A 22919-nucleotide genomic window follows, 5' to 3' on the forward strand; every position below is an offset into this window, starting at 1 on the left:
AAGAAACAAACCACAATGGCCACTTCGTCTTGTGAGGCATAGTACAGAGCAGCCTACACTACTACCGTTGAGTGTGTCTGGCTGCGTCATCTCATGACTAATATGGATATTTCAGTGGAGGAGCCTACACCTATCTATACTGATAGTCAGAGTGCCATTGCTATGGCCAAGAATCCTGTGTTTCATGCTCGCACGAAAGACATTGAGATTCATTATCATTTTGTTCGCGAGAGACTCCAGGCAGGTGATATCAGTCTGATCTACTGTCCTGCAGATCAGAATGTGGCAAACATCTTCACCAAGGCATTACCACGTCCGAAATTCGAAGCATTCCGCACTGCTTTGAATTTGTTTCCTTTTGGTGGATGATGTACAGTGATCACATATCACTCCAAGGGGGTTTGTTGGGTTCTATGCTGTGTATGCACCCAGAGGAGTGCTAGTGATCATCGGTAGATTACTGGGGCACTTTTTACTTCAGTTAGTGGAGGTTTTTTCTCCCAGTTTTAGCTTAGTTTCACTTATAATAGTTTATAAGTGATTTGGTCCACCTGGCACACTTTATGGCCGGACCATGTGAACACATCTATTAGGTCACTTCTTTATGTGGCTATTGTACTTCACTTTTATCACTACTGAATACATGAGCAGTCGTGTTCCTCTCTCTGCCTCTCACGTTTTCTGTTGAAGTACCTCCAAACCCTAACCCTAACTGCTTAGTTCCTTCACCAGTCACACAGCCCCATCTACTGACCACTAGCAACCGGGCTTATGCCAGAGATGGGAGATTTGCAGTAGCATTGCAACCTGCCACATATGGTGAGCTAGATGCAGCGAAGCCATCGAGGGTACCCACACTCCGCCTGCTAAGTCCATCAGGAGCATTTGGCTTGACATCATCCATACCCTCCACGGTCAGTGGGGGAAGTTGCAGGGTGGCTCTGACCGGCTCTGACCGCATGCGGAAGCGGCAAGAAGCTTTCTTGAGGCTCTAGCAGCCTGGCCCTTTTCTCACTGATAGAGGTGGTGACCCCACTTGGCATTACAAACCACCTGTGTGGTTGTTCCCCCCCTCCCCCTGTATGAGATAGCCTTCTCATAGAGCGGCCAGCCAGAGGAGAAGTGTAGTTCTCCTCTTTTGATTATTTGATCCTTGCCCTGTACATGAGGCACGTTTGTATCTAGCCCTATGGTTGTATTTAGCCCTTTGTGACTGTTTTTCATTAACTAATAGAAGGATCGTTTTCCCAAAAAAAAAAATAACACATATAAGGGTTGTAATACATGGATGAAGCTCCGAATATCCCAACAAACCCCGTTTAGAGAGAAGATGGTGAGACCCAACACGAAAGAAAGGCATTGCCTTCAACCCCATCACATATTGTGTAGGAGCCAACTCATCATGCACGCCTCCCGTGTCATGATAGCCCTCCAATCACATAATTTGACCGAGGTAGCAAGGCTAGTACTTCAATCACTCCCTGGCTCCTAACTAGGATAAATGAGAAAAAGGAGCTCTTTATAGCTTCAAGACCCTATCACACACAAGAAATAAAAACACACACAAACATGGATACAGTTAGATTTTCAGGACACTACTCAGGGCAAAGAACCCTTATTGACTCACACACACATAAAGGCAGCTAGAATGCCCACTCATCGTCTACCTCATCGAGGGAAACTTGGGCCGTTGCTGCAACTATCTTCTCCTCTTCAGCAGGTTCCTATTCATCTTCAACAGCAAGATTTGCGTGATGTTTGTCTTACTCTTTCTCCATCTTTTTGAAGCAGTTGGCCTCCTTATGCCCCATCCTCTTGCAATACCTATATTGAATCTTCTTGTTGGTCCTCCACTTCTATGCTCTTACAAAAGCTTTGTCATAGTCCACACTGCTCTGATGTTGGCATAACTTTCTTTGTTTCTTCTTTCCTTTTCAAGCAACAAGGCCACCATGTCTTCAAATGATTTTAAAGCTATGTGCATGATCTTTCCTCCAAGTTAGCAACAGGTCCATGTTTATGGTCCCTTATTTATTATGGGGGTGTTGTGGACTTTCAATGGTTTTCTGAAACTGGGTAGCATCTTGCATACTTTTTGTGAGAACTGCCACCTTGTCCTAATCATCAGGCTCACACTTAAGGCTAGTGAGTAGAACTTGGCAAGGTGATCACTTAGTTCTTCATTATCAAGCATTTTCAAATCAAAGAACTTCAACTTCAAGAAAACCTTATAATAAGTGATTTTGTTACCAAAAAGAGTCTCTGTTTTGTCCCAAATTTGCTTGGCGGTTTGTGTGAAGTCTATGTGATGGACGGGAGTGTCTCTACCAAACTGAAGCCAATTAGTGCAATAGCTCTCATTGCATTGTATCCTTTTCTAGCTCACTGGCTCCCGGATTTCCATTATCTCCAAAGATTATGCTCCAAACGCCCTCCCTCATCAAGAGAAGTTGCATCTTGTCTACCAAGTAGGGGAACCCAACACTGGAGAACTTGTCCATTGCAGTGATTGATAGAGCCATAATGTTGTAGGCTACAGCAAAGAGAATGGTAGTGGCTCAATGATGGTTCGAAGACAGAAGGGCACAGAGGGTGCGAGCGAGCAAGGTTTCTAAGCCTTAGCGTGAACAGGGCAGATGGCAAAGAAGGCGTGTAGAAGGTGAGGTAGTGCGGAATCAATGGTCAACAAGTTGGATAGAAGTTAAAGACGTGGAGGCTTTCAAAGGTGATTAAAGTATTAAGATAGAGAGAGCCATGTGGGCAACCTGGCGACAGAAATGTCCACAACACATAAAAATGCCTAAAACAGCCTAAGAAATATGGAAAATTCCCTATAAATATCATATAAATATCTAGATAAAATGGAGTAAAAGAGAGTTGGAGATGACATGTCCAACACCTCCTCTCAGCTCCAGCACAGGGGTCCAACTCCCATACGGGTAAGGAGCTGACCAATAGTATCTAGAGGAAGAGGTTTGGTGAAGAGATCAACAATGTTGTCCCAAGAAGGACAATACTCCAGTGTAATGATGTCGTCGGCGACCAGCTCACGAACGAAGTGAAAGTGGACCTCAATATGTTTGGTCCTGCCATGTAAGGATGAAGTAACAAGTTCGTTGGAAAGTGGAACCAGCACACAGATGGCGAACAACTTCATGAAGACGGCGATGAAGCAAGCACGAGGTGCCAGAGCTTTGCAGCACATCAATGCATCACAAGCAAGAGAGAGGAGAACGGATGGCGTAAGCGGGCCAGCAATTCGAAAGAATGGTTGCGCTGCAGGAGGCCTGAGAGAGGTTTCAGCAGATGCAAAAGGGGAGCACTGAAATGTGAACCCCTAAACACAAAGCATAGTTGTTTCTCGTACCGGTGCGAACCCATTCGTTGTACGGTACCAGTTCCCTCCCCCCCACCTTGAGAAAAAAATTCCAAATGCTAAAAAAAATATAGAAATCTTACTTAACGAAGATCCCAAATGCCCACAATACTTCGCAACTTTCGTGTCCACTCAGTATTCCATATGGGGTTGCTAAGAGACCTAAAAAATCTGGCAAGGTAGACTGGTAGTGTACACTTGATTGGTAGGATGAGAGAATCTTGCTACATCACTTGGAGATCCCTGGTATAGGTAGGCTAGACAATCAGATTCTCAAGTTATGTACGAGGGAGAAGATTTGGACATGGCCATTTTGATCTAGAGGAGTCCCTAAACCTATTACCCTAGATGCACTGCACGTATTTATGCAAGGAAGGTCCCTTAGTCATAAACGCTACACTAGGAGACCTTTGGTATTGCATTACCCATGCAGGTTCTTTTTTGGAGACAACTGGGAGATCCAACTGGGAGAGGCACATCTCCATGTTTTGGTTCCTCAAGCACTGTAGACTCCTCCTCCTCCCCCCCCCCCCCCCCCCCCCCCCCCAACCTTCCCTCACATTCAAGCTTCAAGCTCCATAGTTTGGAAGTGTTTTTAAAAAAATCGTATTTTATCGTACGGTGTCCGAAAATTTCACATCGTACCAAAAATTCCCGTACGGTATCGTATTTTCGTACCGTGACAACTATGACTCAAAGAAACGTAACCTGAGCTCTAATACCATATTGGAATCAAGAAAGACTAGGGTATGTTGTGGCTGGCTATGGAGGCTTGTACTCCATATTGACAGTGATAGAGAGAGAGTCGACTGTTAAGGGAGAGTAGAATGCTCAAGAAAGAGACAGGTTTGCACAACTCAAATGATTTGATTGATCTATTTGTTTGATGAGTAAAATGCCTTTTTGTAGGTATAAAACCTTATTTTATGACTCAACACAATCACACAACACACATGTGTTGCCTCATGGCACACTTATCTTATCTCCTCGTAAGAGGTGGTTCACATGCATACACACACTAACACATAAAGGGCTGTATCACATGGATGAAGCTACGAATATCCCAACAATGTAATCTTCAATATGGAACTACCAGGCAATTGGCACCAGCAAGCAATATCATGTCCCAGATTCGATGCATCTCTAGAATGCAGCATGGAAAGCATCCTTTGATTTCAGCTTGCATCCATGCAAGGGTCGTCAACTGATGAAATGCTTCTATAGTGGGAAGATTACCTAAAGGGGCACCAAGTTAGCAAACGAATGAATGCCACAGGGCCATCTGGGAAGGACTGCAAAGCTCAAAAGCAGCTTTACAGGCTCACAATACTGTAAAGATGCACATACATACACATGAATTCATCCATACATACATATCTACATATAAAATTTTATGATCACACAATGGTGGAAAGTCCACATTAGCCTCCAACTTACAAGGGAAAAAAAAGGGGGGCATTTTGCAACCAAAAAAAGAGAGAAAAGACGAGGAGCAGCTCCAAGATATTGAACAAACCTGGAAGGCGTCATTGGCAGCTAGTACGATGGCTTTCTCAAACAAGGGGAAAACAAGGGGCATTTTGCTGAAAGAAAAAAAGAAAGAGAGAGAAAACGAGGAGCTTATCAAGATATTGAACAAACCTGGAAGGCATCATTGGCAGCTAGTACAATGGCTTTCTCAATGCTTGGTGAAATTAAACGGGCAACAGAATGACCTAACGATGACGACTCTTTCTTCACAGCTCTTTCCAAGTTGGCAGGCAAATCCCTGTTCAAGCAGTTTGAAAACAGAGTAACTAGTTGCACATGCTCCTGCTCCAACTTCTCATGATTTGCACTACCCTCCTGTATCCGAGCCCACATGGCATCCATGTGAGCTTTGAGCATCTTCTCCATATGCTGTCCAAGACCTGTCTCTAGTTGCTTCACTTCTTTGGCAACAGTAATAGCTACCGCCATGGTCATCTGCTTTTGAAGCTCTTTCTGCATGGTCAATAGCTACAAGGCACCAGATGAAAACATCAGCTACTCTACTAGATAAGAGTCATCATAACAAGAGGATTCCCCTGCTAAATCAAAGCCCATAATATCTGCAATTAAACATCTGAAACACAAACCTGGTTCAGAGATTCCTGCATTGCGATGACTTCTGCTGCAAGCACTGATGATGATGGATATGCACTCGTATTCCCTTGACATGATACCCCCTCAGAAGCATTGGGGGTCAAGGCCAGAGTAGTGGATCTTTGAGCAAAAGCAGATGTCAAGACTGCTGTTGTTCTTGCTGCATTTATACCGACTGCATCAGTTTTGTTCTTATTTTTCTTTTTCCGAACCCGTGGTATTATTGGTGAGGATGAGGATTCACCAGCATTATCAGCTTCTTTCATCTGTTCAACTGCCCCACCTATTGCCCAATTGAGTGAAGGATCCTTCTTTGCAAAGCTGTTCTTATCATACTGATGTATTCCTTCCTCAAGTAGCTGCTGAGAAGGTGCTTCTTCCATACCATCCAGCTCTCTCCCCACACAAGTAGAAGCAGAACAATGCTCAGAGACTGTACTTATCTCGGCTTTCTCAATGAAATCTACAACACTACTAACACACGATTTGTTTTCTGTGAAGCTTTTCGGATATACAGCAGTATGATCAGCTACTTCTAGACAAGAAATTTTCACATCACCTTCAGGTTTTGGTTCTACTTTATAGAGCTCCTCAGACATGCCAACAGATTGAAGGAACTGAGCAGCCAGCCCTCCATCAGCCTCAGCTTGTGTCCTTGCAACCATCGACATGAGTTCAGAAGGTGTTATCAACTGCATAGGGCTGGATGCAACTTGCTGTTCTAAAATATTAGCAGAAACTTTCGCAGAGGTTGACGTAACTTGCAGGTCCCGATCCTCATCCATGCTCAAATTCTCATCAAAAACCCTTCTTCTAGGAGGCAAAGGTTCCTGAAGATCCACATCCGATAGAGAAAGTGGAACAGATTGCTCCTGCCTGCAGAAGGCATCTGCCTGCTCCTCTCTTGGAGAGCTTACTAAGGTTGGCACCACATCATCGGTTGAACCTTTTGCTGCCCTTACACGCAGACCCCTTGGACTAAAAGGACCCAGTTCAACATGTGAATTGGGAAGTAGAAGTTGAAAAATGCCAGATGCAAAATCCCTTGCAGGAACCTCTCTCCTTTCAGCCTCTTTCATTAATGCTATGGTAGAGCTCGGAACTGCTCTCAATTCAGGCATCGCAGTTAACTGTATGGTGGTCCGTGGTGACTGACTTGGAGAGCTAGAAAGAGTATCCCCTTTGCCAAAAAGAACAGCTTTACTAGCGTGAGAAGATTTGTCATATTGCAATACATTGGAGAGTGCCTTGGGGCTCAAAATGGAACTTACTTCAAATGCACTGGTAGAAGTTTTGACAAATGCAGTGGTGTCAATGTCTGATACTTTTGGGACATGGTGTACAAAACATGACTTCTTGGCATTTTGAACATGTGGTCGGCATTGTGACAAGTTCAGATAATACTTTTGTATAGCTTGCATTTGGACACAGTACACTTCCACAACACCATGGCCATCGAGAACATTATCACTCAAGGCAGTGATACTGAGGATAGGCATCTTCACAGAAAATTCTGCTAGGTAATCAATTTGAGGCACAGATGGATGTGAGTCAAAGTTGACATGCACTACATAGATAGCATTTCTCTTTGCATTAGCTAACAAGGTCACGCTTGCTCTTGGAACTGAAAACACTTGATTGAAAAATGCATCTTCCGGGTTTCCTAACGCAGAGCTCTTCATATCAAGTCTTTGAATGCACTTCCAGTCCACTAGACCTGATTGAGAAAAAGACCCCTCTCCAAAAACAGGCACCCAGAGTTTAAGCTCTTGGTTCAATGGCCCCTGTGCAGATTCATAAGCATATATACAAAATTTACAAACTTCTACCACAAAAAAAGCATACATTTGTTTAAAATCACAACAAAACAAGTCAGCGGTAGGTAGGCCTTTGCCTGAGTGGGCTACCACACCAAGCTAGCAATGAGTTTGAACTCCAACACCTAAATTTATTCACAACCCAGAAAAAAAAAACATACAATAAAACCTAAGCTTTATGTTCAAAAAATAAGAATATTGATGATAACAAATACAAGCACAATACCCCTGAAAGAAGGACGAGATGGTCAGAGCCGTGAGGAGCTGGAAGAAACACAACTCCACTGACAGGCTGCCCTTCATGAGGAGTTAATCTGGAGACCAAAGACATTGTTTCACCTTGCCAAATCCGTATCTAGAAAAAAAGTGCCAAAAAAAAAAACATCAATTCATTCAAATTTTAAAATTGAAAATTAAAAATCAAAACTACGACATAAAATTAGAAAAATCACACACTTAGCATCAAATTCAGCTCTAAAAATTGCCTCAGCTAGTGGCCGTGCTACTTGATGCAAGGCGAAACTTAGATACCAACCGTTCCATCCCTTGAAGCAGAAGCCAACCTCATTGATCGGCTGGTTGAAAGATCTGTAATTTCATCATCATGGCCATTCACATAATGCACACCTTCAATAGGGTTGTCAACAGAACACATCACCGGATCTTCTAGTGTAAACCCGTTGGGAGCCGAACTTCTCCTGACTTTTGCAATGTCTACAGTTAGTATATACCTATTAACCGCAACCACCAGAAGATTCTGTAAAAGAAGAAGTATATGAGAAGAGAATAGACATATACACCACATACAAGAACTGAGGTTGCTAGAAAGCTAACTATAGCACAAAATCTCCATTCAAAAAACTACAGAAACCCACCTGCATCTGACAATGCCAATTGATGTGTGCATGAACCGCATCCCAATCTCCAATAATTTGAATCGCTAGCAAAATCTGTTCAGTTATTTGTGACTTTTTACCTTCAATAGAACCTTCTTCTATTCTTCGAACCACAACCATTCCATCCGAGCTTGCACTATTAGAATGAAACAAACAACTATTTTAAACACAGTCTATTTCTACATTAATAATAAGTACATATATATGCACGTAGGTATGTTGCTTGGTATGTACATATGTATGTGTGTTACGTGATGATTGCATGTTATGTTATGTTATGTATGCAGATGCACCCATGCATCTATCCTATTCACGCAAGCATGTATCAAAAGTACGCATGCATGTATTGTGCTTTACTGTATGTATGTATGCTTGGATGAATGGATAAAAGGATGCATGTATGTATGTTAGAAATGTGCGTCTCTCTATATATACGTATTTACCTATATATATGTGTGCGCGCTCACGTGTGTGTGTGAGAGAGATTTATATTCAGCAAGCTTTTGCATCGCCTCCTGCTGAAACCCTTGCTATAAGCCTATTTACGTCTATGGAGATACACAATGCAATCAAGGCTTTAAGGCAAATGGAAATCTCCTCGATGGGATGGTTTTACTGTGGAATTCTTTTTGCACTTCTCGAATTTGCTTGAGGATCCATTATTACTTATGATCAATCAATCATGGCCACAGGGTGTTATATCATCCTGGAAAGGACTACTCAGATTAGTGCCAAAGAAGCAGCTCTACCAGAATCTTTCGGACGAGTGTCCAATTACTCTTATGCCTGTTATTTATAAGATCATCACTAAGATGATAACTCAGAGAGTCAAAAAGATATTGAATAGAGGATTGCATCAAGCTCAATATGGCTTTGTTCCTAGAAGACAAATCACAAATAACATTTGTAATGCTTATGTGGGCATTGAGTATGCCAAATACTCACAACACCATGTACTATTGTTGCAACTAGATGTTGCACTAAAATGCAACGAGTTATTTAGTGGCTCTATCAAGACAATACAAGGCATTGTATGTTGGGCAAAGGATTGTCCTATCCTTGGATTTTGGGTAAATCAATCAAGAAGGGTTGCCCATTGACTACATGCAATTGCCACTCACCCTTTGCTTCTATATATGAACAAACTCACGGATCAAGGACTTTTGCATGGTTTGCGATTGCCGGATGGTCGTAATTTAGTGGCACAAGCTTCTGCTAATGATTCCTTTTTCTTCCCCAAAAACACTCTACAAGATTTGCAAACCCTTATGAAGGCTCTTCAATTCTTTGGACAAACTACAGGATTGTTCATCAATTTCCGCAAAATCCCAACTGCTACCACTTAGAGCATCGGATTGGCACAATATATTAAGGCCTCGACAAATTTTTCCACCAACAAATATTGTTAGACATCTGGGTTACCCATGGGGGTGGAATGTATATGTTAGTGATGCCACAGATTGGGTCTTTCAGAAGATCAAAGCAAAATGGGGGTGGAATTTATCTGTTAGCATAGTTTTTCCATACGGCAAACGCATACGGGTATGGAAGTACGAAAAAAGTATGATTCACACCCCCAAGAAATTCCATACATTGGATACCATACGGCACCCTAAATTTAAGGGAAAATATGCTACATATGACACAAAAACCAAAGAAACTTGAAACTGCAAAGATTTTGGGATTAGAAAAAACATAAATGATGTATAGCCAGAATCCAAACTCCAGACTTTATCTTACTGTAACTTGTTTACATCATACATGTATGATCAATGATGTATCATGTAACATGTTACATAAGTATGGGACTAGGGAGTGTGGAGTAGGCAAATGCCAAAACCTGTCACCCGTAGGCATAGTTTTTTCATACGGCAACCATACAACATACGTGTATGATGAGTCTAGAACTATGAAATAAGTATGGTTCAAACCTTGGAGAAATTCCATACGTGGGATTTCATACTTGATTCTTAAATTAAAGGGTAAACATGCCATTTTCAAAGAAGTGAACCATGAGAGACTTAAAATATGTGAAAGCCATGATAGATGGTCTATCATGGTTTTCACAAATTGACCATGTTTCATCCGTCATGACTTTCACACATTGACAATTAATCTCTATGTCTAGAAAAGATGCAAAACATTTTCTTTTTTGGCTCGAGTATGAAAAGTTTTTCCATACGTGACCATACGCATACGGGTATGGAAGTATGGAATATTTTCCATACGAGTATGAAAAAAGCTATGTCTGTTAATGATGGTCTTTCAGAAGATCAAAGCAAAACTGGAGTACCGGCAATTGCTTACCTAGCATTTACATGTGCAAGAGAGGATAGTACAATCCATCTTGATGGCTTATGCACAATTTTTCTTGCATCTGTTGGTATGGACAAAGAAACATATCACTGCTTTCTTGTCTTAGACAAGGGAAGTCCTATGGAAAACCAGACATCAGAAGAAAGCTCTTAGGCTCTTGAGATGTGAATGGATTTGTTCGTCGCCAAAGATGCACGGAGAGCTGAATATTCTCAATATTCATTATCATGTTTTTGGCAAGAAAAGTAACTCTATTGTCCACCTTTTTTGCCAAAGAGCATCCTTGCGCTTAAAACAGATTCTTTTGGCAAATGGCAACGTACACATTGGGATTTGCATCTTGGAAAGCTGCAAGGGAAAATACTCACTACTAGACTGATAGTTGATTGGGAAAAAAGCCTCCAATACTTGCATTGGTCTGAAAAACCTTCATGGATAGGTAACTCACTAAGATTGGGAGAGCTTTCACTGGCTCCGACGCTTGATGGCTGATTATGAGATGATGGAATGAATGGTGCAAAGCAAGCCTATTTATACTAATCGGAGGACTGGTCGGTTGGCACTTAATGCTGGCCGACTGGACACTAAATGCTACACGGCTTGCATATGATGGATAAATGGTATTAAATGCTAGAAATTATGGGGAAAATGCCAGATAAATAGTAATAAATATCCTAAAAATACTAGATGTTATTCGAAGGCTTCTGCAATGATCTATATGCAATGGATGAATGATATGCAATATGCAGAGTGCTTTCTAATGCAAACCCTAAGGTTTCCACTGACTCTACATGCATGAATGAATCTCTTCAAGTGGGGTAAGGCACTTGACTGACTGACTGACTCACTATGGCTGAGGAATGACCTACATAGCGTGCCTAACTTATCTTGGACTGAGGATTACAATGGACTTACGGCGTACAACAATTATCATCCTAAAGGGTAATAATAATGTACAATGTTGCAGCCATCTTGTCACCATGCACTACAATGCAAAGTGCATGTGACATTCCCTCCTGCTTAGCTTGGCAACAGGTTCATGGCTTCCAAGTAGTCCGGCAACAACTCGGGGTACTCTTGAAAGAACTCCTCGTCTAGCCAAACGGCTTCATGGGTACCTCTATCTCGGAACTTCGTATAGAAGCGACGTATTCATCGACCGAAACCAAGGATCTACTCAGGCTCGATGACTCCTGCTTCGTCTACCACATCTGGCTGCTGTTCATTTGAAACATCAAACACTGCTGGTCCAACATATAGTTTTAGCCAAGAAACATGGAGAACATCATGCATCATCCAACGGTTAGGTAACTTCAACTTCATGGAGACATCACTTATCTTTTTAACTATTGGGAAAGATCCAAAACTACGGAAAGAAAGCTTGGGACAACATCTAGACTCTGCCCACTTGTTTCAATCTCTGCTTCACGATGCGCAAATAGACCCAATCCCCTTCCTTGAAGTGGACATCTCGTCTAGACTTATGTGTCTGTCTGTGAACTGAATACTAACTAGGCTCAGAATTGAGGGTCAAACTAGATTGAGTACCAAACTCTGCGGAATTGACATACTGATCTTCTATACTATCCAAGTCTTTTCCAAAGATGTTCATACTGGTAGACTCCTGAATGGTCTGGATGCTGGTCTTTCTACTAAGAACATCTGCTATTGGGTTATGCTGACCAAGGAGGTACTTGATCGTTCCTCCAAACTGGTGGAGGAGCTGATCCTATCTAGTGTGCTGATCACTCCACTAGGCACTTGGCATCGTCGGGAGCCACTTAAGTGCTTGGTGGTCTGTGTTGATTGTGAAAACTCGTCCATAGGAAACAGGTTTTAAATGTTTGAATACTGACTGCTGTTCTAGATTGCCCTTGAAATTCTTGGAAAGACGATAAGGAAACTTGCTAGGAGATTCTGCCCTAGGGACCAAATCGATATGATGATCCTTAGGACAAGAGGATGGGATATTGGGTGGGAGATCAAGCTTAAAAATGTCTGAATGAGAAAGGAGATCTACCAACAATTGAGGAACTGAAGAAGAAGATGAGACAGCTGTCTGAGCATAAATCAATGCTTCTTCCACTCGTCGAGCCTGGAGATGAGAAATCATGGGAATGCCAAGAATGCTCCTATCCCCACGAATCATGACAGACTCAGAAAAACCTTTAGAGATAATAAAGGTGTCCTGCTCCCAATTGGGAATAGGTTCATACTGACGAAACCACTAGATTCTTAAGATCATGTAACACCCCAAAAGAGGAGAGACAATGAAATCTCGCTGGAATGAGGCCTTTTGAACCTAGAAGAAAACTAATGTGCCCGTTGAGATATGTGGGTGCGGAGACCAAGTGTAAACCTGTCTACCTCCAAATGATAGGGCACTAAGGTACAGCTCATATTGGTAGCCAACCGGGGAGAGATGGCGTCCTCAGAACTGCCCATGTCAAAAAGGATTATGAACTGGCGGCCCTTGGCAGAGCCATAAGCTCGGATCAAGCTTTTCTGTGTGGTTGTAGCCTCACCCTCCTGCTTAGCATCAAGTACCACGGATGGCATGGGATGCATAGAAGGTAAGATGTGAACTGCATAGGTGGTAGCACAGTTGCATAGAAACGCGTTTCATACAGGTTCGAAACGTACGAAACGTTTCGAAACGTTTCGTCCTGTATGAAACGCATTTTTTTCATAATCCAATTTTTTTTATTTTATTTTTTATTTTTTTGGTACAATGTAGATTGAGAGTTCTCTCCCAGGATTGCAGTTCAGGGCCTTGTGAGAGAAACTGGAGTACATGGGCTCTTTTTCACACGAAAAAGAGAAATAGACTCTCCTCAGCACAATTGGAGAGGCTTGTCTTTTGTCATTGCAATCTCTGATTGCTAGAACAAAAGGGTCATCCCATTGAGCCTCGCCAAGTGAATCTAGATAAGATTGATATCATGAAGTGCAAGGAGATTCCCGACATTCCTTAGGAGGAGAGAGACATCTATTCTATGCTCTATGAGGAGATCATGGCTCCGGCTCGCACTACACGATCTTCTCGAGAGGCTAGTACTAGTGGTGCACCTGCACCTCTAGAGGATGAGGCATTTGAGGACTCGGCTACCGGCAGTGACCTTGAGAGTGAGGCTGCAAAGGCAGAAGATGCAGATGAGGATGAGCATGAGGATGCAGATGAGGATGCAGATAGTAGCTAGCAGCTGCTGCCAGTATCATTTTAGTTTGAACTTTGGACATGCTATTTATTTTGATCTTGGATTTTGAGTCATGACTCATCACCCACGTGGTGATCCTTTTGATTTCTGTTTAGTCATCAGTGATCACCCACGTGATTTGTGATATCATCATATCTTACATGTATTTTGTTTTTATTGAAATGAATTCAATGTGGTCTCTTATAAGTTACGTCAACAGTTTTTTCTTTTCTATATTTCAAGTAAAAAATATACATGTTTTTTCTATTTTGTATGAAACCTTTTTGTACCCGTTTCTTACCTTTTATGAAACGTTTCAAAACGTATGAAACCCGTTTCATACCTGCCGTTTCTGAAACGCCTGGCAACTATGGGTGGTAGTAGGCGGGTCTAGAGGAGCAGCGGATACTGCGGCAACTGTTGCAAAAGGCTCTTTGGAGGCTTGCTCCGCTTGCCATTTTTGACAATCCTTCGTACCATGTCCAATGGTATGACAGAGAAAACATCGGTTTTCTGACTGATACTTCCTTTGCTCCTCTGGAGGAAGATGGTCTCCAGTGATGCCTGCTTTAGCCTTTTCCTTAGGGGTTTTCTTAGGCTTGGGTTCCTTAACCCCTGAACTAGAGCTAGGACTGTTGTCTGTCTTTAGAAGACGAATTATCCTTCCCCGATTGGGGTTTGGTACTAGACTGCGGTTGTTTAGGCTTGCCTCCGTTCATTCTCATTTCTTCATTTTGAGCGAGAGTCAAAGCCCAGTCATATGTACTGGGTTCAAAGTTGCAAACTGTGAACCCGATGTTGGGATCTAATCCACGAATAAATTGATCCATCTTGGCCTGCTCAGATAACCCTAATTGTTGTGCTAAAGTTATAACCTTTCCGAAAAACTGAAGCACTGGTGACCCGTTCTGTTTGAATCCATAGAACTCATCTGCCAGGCTGGTCATATACTGGGGAGGGAGAAATCTAGTCTTTAGGTCATGAACAAATGTATCCTAGCTAAAAGCTGTGACACCTGTGGTCTGGTCTGTATGAAGACTAGACCAATGCTGCCACCAAGTGACTGCCTCACCCGTAAGGTGGGGAGCCGCTACGTGGACTCTATCTTGAGGATCAATCCTAGCTAATGAAAAATGAGCAGTAAATTGATGAATGAACTGATTAACTGCTAAATGATCACACTTACCATCATACTTACTAAAATTTGGTTGACTTCGAATGACGGTAGTCGATGTCGTGAGCTGCTGGCTGGTGGCACCTAAGGCTAGGGAAACTGAAGAGAGGTGCTGATATCTAAGATGCATGGCCTCCTTTTCCCTTTGGTGCTCGAGTAACATACGTTCTCAATCGAGCTCTCCTTGGTGCTCCCGAGCGGCAAGTTCAGCCTGGCGCCGGTCTTCTTCGATCCTGCATTGGGCTTCCTCATAGTCCCGTCTATCTGCTTTTTCTTGTTGCTTTCTTGCTTCAGCTTCTGCTTTTTCTTCTCTCCGTCGAACCTCGTCTTCTCTTCTTTGTTGTTCCATCTGAAAGAAGAGGGAGATGTAGTCGAGGCTTGCTGGAGATGGAGGAGGTCGTACTGCTATTGCCTCCAAGAGTTGGAGATGCTCCATGAGAAGCTGGTTCTGAGCTCTGAGTAGAGCTATGGTGTCTGCGGTAGTCGGAAGAGAAAGGTCTCCTTCGGGGGAGACTTCTTCCGGCTGATGGGTACTCTCCTTTGTAGACATGATGCTGAGGTCGGTGGTCGTGCCGGAACACAATTTGACCATCCAAGGATGCCCTCACACTAGGATGCGGTGTGTGTGGACAAGTTGAATCTGATACCATGGGACATTTGATCATACTTGATAATCGCTCGTTGAAGCTCCCGCCTTCACCCCTGCTCGCGCTCGCGCTGCCTGCTCGCGCTCGCGCTGCCTGCTCGCCCCTCGCCTTCCCTCCCTCACGCCCCTTTCCTCCCCCCGCCTGCCATCGCTTCTGCACCCCCCCCTCATCTCGCCATCGCGCCCCCCCTCTTCTTCTCGCCTTCTCGCCCTCTTGCGCGCTAAAGCGCCCGCCCCCCTTCAGCCGCCATCGCGCCCCCCCTCCCCTCGTGTGCGCCCCGTCCTCCCCCCTCCGCCAGCTCTCTCCCCCCCCGCCTCTCCTTTTGCGCTGCCCCCGCCGCCCCCCCCCCCCCCCTCCCCCCTCCAAGGGGGTTTTCTATTCTTTGCCGCATTATCCCACCCCCCGCCCCTTCCCTTCTTGCTGGTTTTTCCGCCCCCTGGGAGTTTTTCTTTTTTTCCCTTTTTTTTATCCTTCTGCCTGCCCTTTCCGCCCTCCGTGTTGTGCAGCTCGGTTCTTGCAGGTTTCGCATTTGCTCCGCCTTCGCCACAGCTTCAGACTCTGATGGAGGCTCCTCCCGCCCCACCTCAGAGGGACTCTTCTGCAGCCCCCTCGACCACTCCTGACGATACCCCCATCAGGCTTTCTCTCTTGCCGGAAGAGGAAGCGAGCCTCGCCGCAGAGGTGGAACGCCTCTAGGCACATTCCACCATCTGCCGTATAGTCGGCACTCGCCCCAGCAGAGGCGAGATCTGGGATCTTCTTCAGGCCCGCCTTCTTGTAGACGTGGGCAAGATCCTGGACGTTCAGCTTCTGGGCCGTGGACACTATCAGATCGAGCTCGAGACTTCCCAGAGTGTGGCCCAGGTCCTTGCCATGAGTCCCCTTGACATCAGGGGCGCTCGGGCATTCTTCAGACCTTGGCAGCATGGCTTTGACCCCGCAGCGGCCGAGCAGGGAGAGCGCCTTTTCCATGTTACTGTTTGCTTCCCTGGACTCCGCCGCGAGTACCTTCCGCTCCTTTCGAGGCTAGGAGCACTGGTGGGCTCGGTGCTCGAGACTGGCCCCACTGACTGGCCCCACTGCAGCCTCAGTGGTGGCTAGAGCAGCTGGGCTACCTTCGGTCAGAGTCTTGGTTCCTGACATCTCCTCCCTTCCGAAGGTCATTCAGCTACCTAGGATAGGGGGGGGATGGATTGATCAGAGAGTGGAGTTCTCGGGGCTCCCGAACCAGTGCTTTATTTGCAGACAGGTCGGCCACTTGGCCAAGGCCTGCCCTCGCACGAGACCCCGACTTGCACCGCAGCAGCAAGTCCCTAATGGCCCGCCCACCACAGATGCGGCTCGGCAGGCAGCCTCCGGGACACTTGCTCAGCCCACAGAGACCTTGGAGTGGCAACCTGGACAGGGGCGCCGCCGAGGGAGACAGCCCCAGCAGCACACCTAGAGACCGAGTAGCAGCAGCCACAGACTCAGCACCACTGGGTTCCCGTGAGGAACAGCTTTGCTCCCCTCCAGGAGGAGACCCCAGCGTCGACTAAGGACAAGGAGATGCCAGCACCCCCTCCTTCGCTCCCACCCCCCCCCTCCCCCGTCCCCCCCTCCCGCCTCGCTTCCTCCTTCGCCTCCTCCCGTCCCAGTTCCGGTTCCGGCAGCGGTTCCTTCCCCACCCCCCTCTCCCCCCCCCGCTCACCTCAGCTCCTCGGGAGGCCCTGGCAGTCCCCTGGCATTCACCTGCAGTCCGGAGGGCTCTGAGCACCGACCTTGCTCGAGCACCGCAGAGGAGACTTACCATGCCGATTCGGGATTCACGGATATCCTCTATCCGCAGTCGGCTGAGTCGTCTCGACACCAGACAGCGCTCGGAGGCTTTTGATCACTCCTTCACACGACTTTTTGGAGCAGAGGGCCCCCATGAGCCAGCACCCATCCGAGTTCATGTAGTGATACCTCCGGCCCGCGGGGAGGAGGCACTTGATTCAACGGTGGCCTTCTCATTCCCTCTCTGTGGCCCTTGCGACCGGGAGTGGACCCTGGAGCTCGCCCTTAGCACTTTGAAGACTCAGGCAGTTGAGTTTTCTCACCATGTGAGCCATCTGGAGGTGACAGATGTGATAGGCCGACTATGGGAGTTGGCTCATTTTTTCATTGATCCCGGGAGTGTGGATGCCTCAGGGATTCGACATTTGGTCGTTCGCATCGTGGCAGACTTAGCACGCGACCCTGGATATGTATGTATACACGAGGGTGCTCTGTCTGAGCGGGAGACAGTCGCCATGGGACACAGTCACTGGCGCCTGATCCGTGATTCTTGCAGTACACCGGGTGGATAGATTCGTAGCCGCTCGGATGGGGACTATTCTCCATCCAAGCCGCTTGCGAAGGCCCGCCATACGGCTGAGACAGCATCCACCTCAGCAGGTCATCCATGAGGATCATCTCATGGAATGTACAGGGCCCTGGCGGCGCACATTATATACGTTATCGTGGGTGCTTGAGGCAGGAGCTTCAGAGATGCCTGGTTGGGGGCAGTATCGATATTCTGTTGATGCAGGAGCACCATTTGGGTGAAAGCAGGATCCGAAGATATGGTTCGGTGATGCCTGGTAGATGGGACACCTTTTGGTCTGCAGGATTTGGCCCTTTGGGTGGGCAGGGAGGAGTATGTATGGTCATTGCGGATGTATGGCGGCAAGCCATTGTGGATCGTGGGATCATTGAGCCTGGTAGAGCACAGTATGTCATTCTGACGACGCATGATGAGCTCTTTGGCGTGCTCAATGTCTATGCGCCCAACCATGCTAGTGCCAGAGCAGAGTTCTGGACCCAGGTTACGGATGCATTGCCAGAGGCCGCACATTGGTGTGTTGGGGGAGACTTCAACATGCTTGAGGACCCGGCCGATAGGGTGTGAGGCAGTCATGTTACAGTGCACGGTACGGAGCTTGCAGCTTGGGAGCGATTTTGCATGACACTGAGGATCACTGATGCATGGCAGCATGAGGCCTTCTCCCGCTCTGAGGACAATCTTAGTTTCTCTCGGTCGGATCGCCGGCAGGGAGGGACTAATTTATCACGGATTGATCGCTTCTATGTGGGCGACAGGTTAGGGGAGCGAGGGGGCTCCGTTGGCATTCTCGCCGGCACCTCTTTTTCAGACCATCCACCAGTTATTTTGACTCTTGAGGAGAGGACACGGGAGACCAGCTTGCAGTTGAGGATGCCAGAGAGGGTACTTACAGATCCTAGTCTCGTTGAGGACATTGAGAGGATATGGCATGATAGTCAGAGCTCTGACCAGAGTGCAGCAGGCCAGTGTGCCCAGCTCTTTTTTGCACGCTACAGCCTTGACACGGCTGGGAGAGGCCCGCGAGAGGGAGCTTAGGCTGAGACGTAGCCTTGCTTCGCTTCAGCGCCTTCAGGAGCAGCAGCCTACATGTGAGTGGGTGGCGTCCCAGCTGAGCCAAGCACGCCAGGAGGTTAGAGAGGCAGAGGAGCGGAGACATGAGTTTTACTATCGTCGCCAGGCCTCTCAGTGGACGCAGCTTGGTGATAGAGTGACTCGGGAGTTTTTTGAGATTACTGGGCCCTGCCATGCTCGAGCAGGAGTCCGCCAGCTTGGGAGGCCGGACGGCTCGATAGCTACTGAGCCAGAGGAGATCAAAGCCATAGCCACTGGGTTCTATAGAGACCTTCTCTCAACGGAGCCAACCACTGAGGCTCGGGATGCTTGCAGGCAGAGTGTGTGGGCCCATGTGCAGACGAGGGTCACAGATCGTACGCGTACAGTTCTGGGTGAGCCTCTCTCAGAGGTTGAGCTTGCTGAGGCCTTGAGGGTCCTTCCGCGCCAGTTGCCCAGGGGAGGACGGATTGACGCCTGCCTTTTTTATGCGCTATTGGGACCTTTTGGGGCCAGGCCTCTGCAGGGGCTTTCAGTATGTTGTGGAAACTGGGGTGATGCCACAGAGCTTTACAGAGGGCTTGATCTTTCTTATCCCCAAGGGGGAGGGAGTATCAGATGATATCCGGCATTGGAGGCCTATTACGATCCTCAATACTGTCTACAAGGTCTTGGCAAAGGCCTTGAGTTTGAGGATCCATCCCTTCGGGGAGTTGATTCATGCTACCCAGACAGGATTCGTCAAGGAGCGTAGTATCCTTGACAACATTTTCACCTTCTGGGAGGCGACGGCCCGAGATAGATTTCTTGGTGAGGACTTGGTCGTGATACTTCTCGATTTTGAGAAGGCATACGATAGAGTCGATTGGGGTTTCTTACAGGGCACTATGCTTCGCCTGGGCTTTGAGCCAGGTTGGATTCGAGGGGTGGCGGCTCTATATTCCACAGCTCGTAGCCAGGTGCTGATTGCAGGAGGAAGGGGGGCGAGTTTTGAGTTGACCAGATCAGTCCGCCAGGGGTGTCCTCTCGCCCCGTTTCTTTTTCTCTTCTTTACGGAGGCTATGAGCATGTATCTGACAGCAGAGGAGGTTGGTTTGAGAGGACTCCAGCTCCCAGTCAGGGGGGAGGACCTGCTCGATGCTGAGTTTGCTCATGACACGGGTTTATTTTTGCATGGTCTGGAGGCCAATCTTCAGTGGGCAGAGCAGTCGCTCCAGGTTTTTAGTGCAGCTTCGGGAGCATTGATCAATTGGCGCAAGACAGTGGCCTCTTGGATCAGTAGCGCTCCCACTCCGGCATGGAGCCCAGACCCGGGTTTTAGATGGATTCCTCCTGGCATAGTAGTGCGATATTTGGGATGCCAGATTGGACTAGATTTGTCACCTGAGCAGCAGACTGCCCCGCTTCTTCTGAGCATTCGGAAGAAGCTTTTGTATTGGAGTACAGCTCGGCTATCCTTGGCTCGGAGGGTGGTGGTGGCAAATCAGGTGCTTTTAGCGACCATGTGGTACATTACGTCTTGCTGGATCTTCTCGAGCTCTTGTATCAGCCAGGTACAGAGGCTGATCAGGAACTTTCTTTGGTCTGGGCAGGATGGTCAGCCAGCCAGGGCAAAGGTTGCTTGGGTAGTTATTACACTTCCGTTGGCACAGGGAGGCTTGGGCATTATAGATCCAGTTGATCAGAGTAGAGCCTTATTGGGGAAGCTTATTGTCCGGGGGCTGCTTCCAGGCGCTAAGCCTTGGAAAGAGCTGCTTTTGCAGCGGCTACAGGCTCGAGCTCCCCCAGCAGGGGGCACTTGGGCACCAGAGATACGATGGATCTTCACGGAGATGAGGACAGGCCTTAGTAGAGGATGGGAGGACAGATTTGCCTTAAGCATCCTGAGAGCTTGGGAGCTGCTGAGACCGGGGCTCTCTCAGAGACCTCCTTCTTGTGATGGAGCCCAGCGGTTCGCACAGAGCAGGGACATATGCTGGGTTCTCGGCCTCGTCTAGCCATGGGACCATTGGCGGCAGGCCCAGCACGCAGTTTTGTAGACTGGCAGGCCTTCTACAGTCTTCCAAAGGAGATCCAGGTGGAGAGGCTGGGTCACTTCGGAGGGGGGTTGATTATGAGGGATGACATTCAGGAGGCACTCACAGAGGAGTGGTTCACGCCTCTCGAGCCCGTGGCCCCACGGTGGGTGGGAGCCTTTACTCAGTTGGAGATCTTGATTGCTGTCAGAGCTTGCACTGAGGATGGCAGATGCCTCTACTATGAGATCCAGGATGAGGGCAGACTTCAAAGAGTGGAGGTGGAGTCGCCTTTGGTTGCAGAGTGCATCTTTCAGCGGATACAGGTGGTGGCCGCCGCTTCTCGGAAGTGGCATATTGACCCAGACCCTGCAAAGGTGGACTCTGATTGGCATATATGGGCGCGCCCCTTGGCCGGCTCCAGTGGGACCCTGGCGAGTACGAGTGGCATGATCCTTATGCATCCCTTGAGGCCACAGAGATCACCTTTTTCCAGTATACTGTTCGGTTGGGGCGACATATTTTGACGGCGAGGAGGATGGTCTCTCCAGCTGCATCGGGGCACTGGCAGCTTCAAGGGCTCTGACCGGAGTTCGTGGAGGACTTTTGGACCACGCTCTGGGCTAGTCGACAGGCACGCAGGATCTCGACTTTCCAGTGGCTGGTCGCCCACAGGGGTTCGGCAGTTGGCACCTGGCTTGTCTACAACAGTCTTCCGGCGGCCTGCGTCCGATGCGGCCACCCGATGGAGACACAGAGACATTGCCTATGGGACTGCCCTCAGGCGCAACAGATTTGGCTGCGGATGCTGCGCATTCTGGCCCCCCTCGCTCCAGAGGGGATGTATACGTGGGGTGCCGCTGCTTGGTCGACTTCGTCAGGGCCTGCTATGGGCTATGAGACGGAGCAGGACAGCCAAGCCATCAAATTCATTAGGGGCCAGCCTCGCCTTGTTCCTTCACCGGACTTCTCGTCCACCGGCTGGACACAGGAGAGGGATCTACGATGGGAGCTCCTCAGCAGCCTCACCATATGGTTCACCTGGAGGGCCCGGTGTTTCAGGGCCTTTGAGAAGAGACCGGAGCCACCAGCAGAGACAGTTCGGGCTATCTGGCAGGAGCTCATCCACACCCTGCGAGGACAGTACGACCGCATCCGGGGCGACTCGGATGAGGCGATCTTGCGGGGCCAGGCCTTGCGCAACGGCCCCTTCTATACCCTACACGTGGGGCCCCCCCGTTGGCACTACAGGCCACCTGTTTGGCTTTTCCCCCCTCCTATTGTATGATATAGCCTCTCAGTTCTTTGTACTGATTCGTGTATTTTTTCAGCACCTAGGGAGAGTCTCCCTGGCTGCCTTGCTTTGTTCTCTGCTCTGTTTTCTTATGAGCAGAGAGGATCTTTTGTAGCCCTACGGGCGTTTTTATATAACAAATGAAAGGATCTTTTCTCGGGAAAAAAAAAAGTTGAATCTGATACCAATGTAACATGCAGCGGAAGTATTCGTAATTAAGGATCCTATCACACAAATTCTCACACCGCCTTCTATATCCTAGAATAGTATCTGCTTTATTACCTTGAAGAGACTAACTGTGGACTGAGGATAAGCCAAACGCAAGATCTTGGAGGACCAAGAGTCGGGCTAAACTGTACACGGCGGTAGAAGCACCAATGATGACCAATCTCGAGCCTATGCATTCTTCCCAATGGAATGAGGGAAGGCTACAAATATGAGGCTGAGCTCAGTAGGGGCTGATTGGAACTGTTTCTAGGCTATGTATGAATGCTAAAATGAATAAGGTTTACCTTCACCAAAGTGCTGTAGCAAAACGATGAAGATCAGGATGCTAAAAATTGCTCCTATGCAGAAAACGCAACGTGACCTGAAGGGCTGAATACTGTAGATGCTGCATTTTGATGAACAATGGCTGACTGCTTCATGCGTTAATGCTCCTTGTGC

At 47.2% G+C, this 22919-nt stretch overlaps 1 protein-coding gene across 1 annotated transcript in view; it reads right to left on the reverse strand.

The window, feature by feature from the left end:
* The window catches only part of LOC147641337 (enhancer of mRNA-decapping protein 4-like), a 56866-nt gene that overhangs the window by 14744 nt on the left and 19203 nt on the right, over nucleotides 1–22919 (reverse strand). Inside the window, exons 4-8 of the mRNA XM_086812269.1 lie at nucleotides 8193–8349; nucleotides 7853–8074; nucleotides 7544–7672; nucleotides 5494–7284; nucleotides 5018–5374 (exon numbers count right to left, since the gene is read on the reverse strand). Coding sequence (XP_086668395.1) covers nucleotides 5018–5374; nucleotides 5494–7284; nucleotides 7544–7672; nucleotides 7853–8074; nucleotides 8193–8349 — 2656 coding nt within the window. The remainder of the gene's footprint in view (nucleotides 1–5017; nucleotides 5375–5493; nucleotides 7285–7543; nucleotides 7673–7852; nucleotides 8075–8192; nucleotides 8350–22919) is intronic.

This window comes from Cibotium barometz, chromosome 2 (assembly GCF_041138505.1).
Source record: "Cibotium barometz isolate CiBa-2024 chromosome 2, ASM4113850v1, whole genome shotgun sequence".
NCBI classification, from domain to species: Eukaryota; Viridiplantae; Streptophyta; class Polypodiopsida; order Cyatheales; family Cibotiaceae; genus Cibotium; species Cibotium barometz.